Below are 8,024 nucleotides of genomic sequence, written 5' to 3'. Positions count from 1 at the left end.
CTACCTTTTCCCGCCCACTGCTGTCGCGTGCCTAGAGCGTACTGCGCCTGCGCAGTGCGTCCTCCCGGCGTGCTCGGCGGGAGCGTCATGGCGGCTTCCTGCGGGCGCTTCCCGCACATGGGCTGAGGGGAGACCGGCAGCGCGGTGCCGCTGGCGCAAATGAAGCGGAGCGCGGGGAGCGCCATGCTGGCCCTCGAGCGCTCCTTGCTGCGGGGCTTCCTCAGCGCGGCGGAGTCCCTGGAGTGGAAGCAAGGGGAGATCTCGGCGACAGGTGAGAGGTGGGACGAGCTGTGGCCGCGGTGGCGGCTCCCCCGCTCCGAGAGAGAGAGGAGCCTACCCTACGTACCCTACGTGCCCTGCCTGCCTTGGCTGCTCGCTCCCGCTGCGGGCATGGGCTGTTCGCTTCGGTGCTCCGGGACCTGTGGCGCTTTTATTGCTCGCGGGTTCTTTAGGGGACAGCAGAAAGTATGTTCTGGTCATCGCTGAAGTGGGCCCTACCCGATGAAGGTCTTGAAATTTGATTGGGGTGAGAGGCTTTAAGGTGCCTTCCTGCGAATCCTGTGCTTCTATGAAATCAAAGATCTTGGATTTGTGTGCTGTCATATGTTAGAAGTTAAACAGAGAATTAAGAGCAGATTTTTACTACAGGAAGTTTTGCTGCAGTCTTACTTGAAGGAAGGCTCAGTATTCTTCATTAGTGTCCTTAGATCCAATGGTTATTCTACAAAATGCCCGTCTGTAAGCTAATGTAAATAAACTCTCTTTTTTATGTGTGGAATAAGTTCTCCCTAAAGTCCAAGGCATAGGTGGGAGATTTTGTTCTTGTTTATGATCTCTGGGAGGGTATGGTGTCTGTAGGGCTCCAACAGCATAACTATTCTTTTGCATATGCCCTTCCATGTACTGCTTAAAGGATTTATAAGTCATTTGGTGCAAAAGATTTCTTATATCGGTTGACTGATCACTACTGCAAAGAACAAAAGCAAATTGTGATCGGTGGTATGATCTGCAGAGATTAGGAATGAGTGCCTATCATCCTTTTCCTATCAGATCATCTATCGCTGCTACTGAGGTTCTGCAGTCAGTCTTCGCATATATCCAAGGTCAGGAATACTAGTTTTGGCTGGATGAGTTTGTGGTTGGTGTTTAGTTCACTTCCTTTCGTGGCTGTAACTTGTGTGGATGTGTACCTATGCTAGCATTAAGTCAGCTGGCTTTTGTACTAACATTAGGGTAACCGTGGTAAAATCGAGTACACAGGAGCTGCAGTCCCCAGATGGAATTTCATTTTACTCAGGTACATCGTTATCAATATCTGCATTAACTAGTTTAAAACTAGTTGGTACATCTACATGAGCTGCTCTTGCGGTGCTGACATGTAACTGATTTCGCTAACCATTTTAGTATGAGTTCTAGCAGACAGATGCTAGATTGGCTGCACTGTGATGTTTGAGGAAAGAGGGAAAAATACCTTCTGAGGATAAAGCCAGAGTCAGGAGTGCTTTGTGAGGTCAAAGCTTCTTAAAATTTAAATGTGTAGTACTTCATGATTCTGTTTGTCTTGAAAGGATTAAGTGGAGAAACATTCCTTGTCTGCCTTAGTAGGTGTCCTCACAATGATGGCCTCTTATCGGGGTAGTCAACTTAGAGGAAAATAAGTCTTTTCTGAGGATAAAATTGTATCGCCCATTCTTTGTGAATATTCTAAGTATTTAAAGGAAATTTGTGTTGCTTTACATGGATATTCATTAAACTCTAAACATGACCAATTGTTGTTTGGTAGAATTTCTCTAGAAGCACCCTCAAGTCATTTGAAATTACTCTGTAGTCTGTAGGATTTTACTATAATAATGTGAAAGGAAGGAAGAGAACCTTCTTGTGAAAATTATATTATTCATTCAGTAACTATAATGTACATGTTTTTAAGGCTTTCTGCGTGTTTTCCTTGAATTTTCTGTGCAAGTTTCATGCTTTATATTCACCTGTTTGTGTTTCATTGTAACTTTAATACAAGTTCTGTAAAATTCATTTTGGATAAAGTGACTACTGCTGTTCTGTTTTAGTGCAACTGCTCTTATCTGCATCCTGCAGCGTAAATGAATATTTACTATTTGGAAGGGGAGAGTCTTTGGTTTTGGTTGGAATATTTCTTATAAGGTGGGGCTGCTTCAAAGTTAACACTGTATTTTTTAATTAATTTTTTTTTTCATTTTTCCAGAAAGTGGATCGGTACTGCAGTTGATTTTTGATGGGAAATATGAGGCAATATTTTCAAATTCAGCTGTCCGGAATGTTTTCAGTGCATCTTCTGTGGCAGAGGAGGACATTGAAAGTTACTTGGAGAAGCAGATTCTAATGTACCTGGACTGTTCTGCGGAGGTTGATAATGTGGAAAGGTGAAAACATTTACTATATGGAAGATGAGTAGAGGCAATGTTTGAATTTTTACAAAGGGCATGTTTAAATTTTGTAACATGGGACATAGGGCCTCCAAAGTAGAAAACAGATTTCTCAGGTTATTTCTGTGTTTTCCTGCTGGATTTGTTGGTTATCACTGTTTTTCTTTAAGTGGATACTGTTTTGATGAGAGTTTGTTGAAAATATTGGCCTTATTTGTGCTGACTACCTCTGAAGTTGCTGGTATAAAGAAATCACTAAATGTATATTTATGTTGCTATATGTTTTTGGTTTAAATGTTTTCTCTCTGAAACATTTCATTACATCAATGTGAATAATTGAAGTACCAAGTAATGTTACTGTTAAAACAGTGTCTGCATTTTTGAGTCTGGTCTGCAGTAAGTTTGTTCTGATCTTGATATAAATGGTGTATGGTAAAATTCCTGGCCTGTACTTGTGGATTAATTATTTATTCCATAGGACTCTTAACTGTACTGTGTACGATAATTCTTGCTGTTAGTGAATCTGACTTTAATGTTTACAGTTCTTGAAGTAAGTAATGACTAATCTTGGTATAGTAGAAGCAGGAATTAGGGACAGTAGAAACAGAAAGCCATGTATATGCTTTGTGTATTCTGAGTTGAGTGTGGGAACGAGCTTTAGCCATAGGTAAAAGAACATGAAGGTAAAAAGGAAGTAAGCGTGGCTCAGCACATTACCTTCTTATCATTAGTAGAAGTGCTTGTATTTTGGTGTGAGAGGCATGAAAATGCAAGTTTTTGCTAAAATGACAGAAAGAAACTAATAATTGGCAGCTCTAAAAAACTGGGCTGAGACTTGTTAGTGCCACTGATTGTAATGTGATGAGATTGTCTGCTGGTGTTATGTTGTACAATGTGCTACTGTTTTCTGATCTGGAATGTATAGAGATTGTTCCTGTGCATCTTGTCTCTAGGTTGCTTTTTTGCTTTGTTGTGTTGCTGCTATGAAACACTATCTGTAGTTTAGGTGGTGACTTAATCTGGAGAAAGTTTTCAATATTGTTGCCTTCTGGCTGCTTGGAATGTTTTATTTTGAATTATTCAACAATTAAAGAAAGATTTGTATGGACTTGAAACAGACCAAATATGTTAACTCAATCCTAATCTGAATCATTGATTGAAATGTGTTGCTGCCCATGAAAGAATTAGTCCTCGTGAACTGTTCAGCTTTTAATGACAGTCATATTCTATATTATGCATCCAGCCAGACTTCATATATATCCTGTCACGGACATTTGTCATCTTCTTCAATTCTTCTTGTGAGTTTTTATTGGCCTGTATCTCATTTTTGGTGGCTGCTGTCCTACTGCAGACAGCAAAGCAGTTTGTTCCTCGGTTGTTCATACTCCAATAGTTTCTTCTTGCAGTTTTCCTTGTTTGCTCTGCAACTGCAGGCACTGTTAGAAGCCTCTTTGCCTGAAGATAAAGAGGCAGAACTATGTTTAGCCTGGCAGAAGAAAGAGTTTTCTGCTCAAAGTTACATGCTAGATTTTTATTCAAAAACTAAAAAGCTGTAATTTTCCAAATGTGTCATTGTATATTAGAAAAAAAAGAATTAAGTTAGTAGACATTTTGCTGTTAGGAGTAAAAGAGATCATTTCTCTTTTAAGGTGTCAGTACTGCATATAGCATTTAAATCTGTGGTATGTTTGCTGATTGTGGAAGGTTAAAATGCATTACACAGATATTTTTCCAATTGTGTTACTGCTTTATGGAAGGAATGAATGCAAGTTTTGCACACTATTGACCTTTCATTGTCTATGGTGAAATTGTTTTATTTGTTTGTTTGGGGGTGGGATATTTTTTCTCTTATTGAGTAGTTCAAAGAAAGTTCTAGCTCAGATAATTCAGTAAGACTTTGGCTTCCTTGTGACTTAGTAGATGTGATTTACTTCAAATGTGTGGGTTTTTTTGCTGAAATGAAAGCTGTAATTCTGGAGATTAAAAAAACTCAGAGTTTAATTCATTCGGAAACAGAAAGTTGGATAATACTAACCTTATTCTTTTAACACAATAAGGGAACTGTACAAAGTATTGTTTTATTATAGTGTGAAAAGAATTCTTAAGCGAATCTTCTGAAGCTAAAAGGGAGAAGCTTGAGGGCAAAACAACTCAAATTATATTCTAGATTTTAATTTTGTTTGTACTTAGCTTGTCTGTTTTTCAACTTTGAAATCCATGATTCTGTAAGGGAAATGTTTAACAGTATTTTGTTCTTGCAGGGAATTAAATTAAATAGCTGTGTCAAAGAAACAATACAAATGCTGTTTTGGAATATATGTCAATGCAATATCTTTTCTCTGAAAATGCAGAGGCTTAGATGTAAAATAAGAAAACACAACAGAGTATTGGGCAGATATGTGATAATCTTCATCCTATGCTTATCTCCTGCTGATACCTGATAATTAGCTGCAGTGAAAGTTTTAAAACATACAGTGTATTTTTATAAAGTGTTGTTCATTTCTTGGAACTGTTATAAGCAAACATGTTTCTAAACTTTTTAGTTCCCTGTGATTATTTTACTAAGTTCATCATATTTTCTGAACAATGGGGTAATTTTTAAGGCTTTAAGCTTTTGAATTAGTGGGGGAATTAATCAGATTTTATAATCTTAATTACAAATCGGATCTATTGCTAAGTGTTTCTCTTATCTATATTGCAGGCAGAGGCTGATGTTCCTACTGGGTGTGGGCAGTTTGCAGCTCTTCGTTCAAAGCAATTGGACTGGGCCTCCTGTTCACTTACAGCTGCAGGACTTCTTGCCATCTGCATTGTTAGAGAAATATGTTGAGGTAAACTTGAGTTTTAATAAGCTGTCTTTCTACAGTGACTTTTATTCAGGGATAACCCGTTTATCCAGACACATCTATGAGGTGCAGGGCTAGAATAAGTTGTGTTCATTGTTGGTCATGCAGGCTGCATGATCAACTATATAGGTTTTCTTTAAGCACTATACTAAAAGTAGTTACAGCATTGGTCTACTTCATTGTTAGAGATTTCCTATTGGAAATGTTATTGGATAGGAAAGAGGTTTATTGTAGAGCAGTATTTCTTGAAGGACTTTTGCATCCAATAAGTTTTATTATTTAGAATCACAGGGGTTGGAAGGGACCTCAAGAGATCATTGAGTCCAACCCCCCTGCCAAAGCAGGTTCCCTACACCAGGTCACACAGGTAGGCGTCCAGGTGGGTCTGGAACATCTCCTGAGAAGGAGACTCCACAACCCCACTGTGCAGCTGTGCCACTGCTCCGTCACCCTCACCATGAAGAAGTTCCTATGCGCATTCGTGCAGAACCTCCTGTGCTGCAGTTAGGAATGTGTCCTTAGCTGGATCAGAGGGATAATTATAAATGGCTTAGAAATTTTTCTTCCTTAGAGTAAGGTAGGTGCTCTTGAGAATAGCAGATTATCTGGTGGACTCTGAGAGAATGGTTTGGAAGGTAGTATCCTGACTAAATGAATTGTATTATTAGCTTTTTCTTTTTTAAGTAATTCAAATAGAGCTTTTAGAAGAGAGGAATATAGGAGATGAAGCTGAGGCTTGTTAATTTTATTTACTTTGACATCTTTTTACACAGATAGTGCTGATTTATGTATGTTTCTCATGGCAGTACTACACTTAGACTCTCCTGTATCTGTGGTTCAGCACAGCTTCTCAAGCGTTAGTTTTTCCCTAGGAATTAAAGCTGTGGTAAGATACTGCTGCAGCATGTCAGGGAATCACATACCCTACTCTTTGCTAATACTAAAGTTGCATGAGATTTTGAGTTTAGAATTTGACTGTGAATAAGGTATAAACTATGAACAATGTAAATGCTATAAATTGTGGAATGAAGGGAAGTTTGACAAGTGTGTAAGCAATTTCACTTAAAGCCTTTGGATTTATGTTGCATTATTGTGGAATGTTTTTGCAGGAATTCTGTAACTCATGAAATCTTCCTCTAGCCTCATTTGCAAGGCTGTATTTCTAAATTACTTAATTCAGATAAAGTATCCCTTTTTTTTTTTTTTAACATAGATGGCTATCTGTGCTGTATTTTGGGGATGGCATGGTGTGTATATATAAGTATAGGCTTATTTTTTGCTTTATTTTTTGATACTATAAATAAAATGTGGTCTTTTAATGGTTAAATGAGAAAACTGGAAATTAAGTGTACTAAACTTTTGAGAGTAAGAAGTTATTAGAAAACTTTAAGCCTGCTATTTCTGAGAGGGAAAACTGTTCAGTTTTATAAGAAATACAAACTTATTTCTTCCATTCTTTGTTTTTAATCATTAAGATTGCATATTATAAACATAATATTATAGTCAGTAAGCTTAGTATTACGCTTATCTCTTTCACAAACACTAATATTCTATTAGTGTGCACATACAGGCTGCTGTCTAAAACAGAGTCTGCAGCCCATTTTGGTAGTCATAGAATGGCAATCATCAGCAGTGTCCAGACCTGTAAAATGCAATGTTCATTACTTCTATCAGGCAACCTGTTCATTGTCTGTGTTAATGGATGAATGGAATGTACTATCTGCTGAATAAGGGGGAATACAAGTTTCCTGCTTAGTTTCTCCTATGGCCGTGAATGCAGTGCATTGATGGATGTTTGGATATGTAATGTTCGTATTCCAGAAGCTAAATCAGCAGGATACAGTGAAAGAAAATGAATGTGAGCATACTTGGTTTCTAAAGAGCATTGAATCAGACTTTGATATTGCTGGAAGATTTATGCATCAGGCAAAAGAAGTTTAACTTATGTGTATTACTGTTCTGTATAGCATAATTTTCTGAAAAGTTAAGGTTGTTTTTTTTCCAAGAGCACAGGACAGTTACTTAAGTGTTAAAATATAATATCCACTTATTTCTTTGTGAAATGTCTTCTTTCAAACACTTTGATATGCTTTGAATTATCTTTATGTATATGCTTTTCAAGAACTCTTAGGGTATAAACATTCTGTAAAAGTGAGCATCTCAACAAACTGACATTTTCATGCTGCTTTTGATCCAGCATTTCTCTTGCATACACAGGTAGATATTCAGAACAAGTGTGTTAAAATATAGCTCTAATTTCCTTTTCTTAATGTAATGGTTCGTATTCTGGAATTAGTGCTGGCACTATTCCTTTTTTAACAGGCCTTCAATTTTTTGAGTTTTCAGACTGTAATGGTCTTCCCGCATCAAGGTTTCAAAAAACAATAAATCCTTTATCTTAGCCTGCTGTGAGTAGTGTTACTAACTTTGAACCTTGCAATGTCTCATTTATTTCAGGAATATTTTCAAAACTTACTTTCAGAGTACTTTATTGAATTCATTTTAACTTTATGCCTTTCAGGCTATATTACTGCTGTCATTTCTGTCCCTTGAAGGTTTTTCTTCTGAGTCAGTGGCACAGTTTAATTTCTGTTCCCACATAACTGTTGAATGCATCATTAATTTTACTTTCATATTAGTACATTAAGACTGCATTAGATCCGTTAACTTCAGTGAAGAACAAATCATTAAACAGCCTATTTTAGATAACCAAGAGGCCCCCTCCAGCAACTTATTTTCCATGAACAATATTCAGGAATATGTGTATGCTTTTTCCCAT

At 37.5% G+C, this 8,024-nt stretch overlaps 1 protein-coding gene across 1 annotated transcript in view; it reads left to right on the top strand.

Annotated features, from left to right (window-relative positions):
- The first annotated feature begins 93 nt into the window (after positions 1-93).
- TTC27 (tetratricopeptide repeat domain 27) overlaps positions 94-8,024 on the top strand; it is a 98,571-nt gene continuing 90,640 nt past the window's right edge. Inside the window, exons 1-3 of the mRNA XM_065729131.1 lie at positions 94-271; positions 2,219-2,396; positions 5,101-5,230. Coding sequence (XP_065585203.1) covers positions 160-271; positions 2,219-2,396; positions 5,101-5,230 — 420 coding nt within the window. The 5' untranslated portion in view covers positions 94-159. The remainder of the gene's footprint in view (positions 272-2,218; positions 2,397-5,100; positions 5,231-8,024) is intronic.

This window comes from Cyrtonyx montezumae, unplaced genomic scaffold, assembly GCF_038088225.1.
Source record: "Cyrtonyx montezumae isolate F1298 unplaced genomic scaffold, pur_monq_1.0 scaffold_0, whole genome shotgun sequence".
Lineage (NCBI taxonomy): Eukaryota > Metazoa > Chordata > Aves > Galliformes > Odontophoridae > Cyrtonyx > Cyrtonyx montezumae.
The sequence above is the reverse complement of the archived record's forward strand: the minus strand, read 5'-3'. Positions and strand labels throughout refer to the sequence as shown.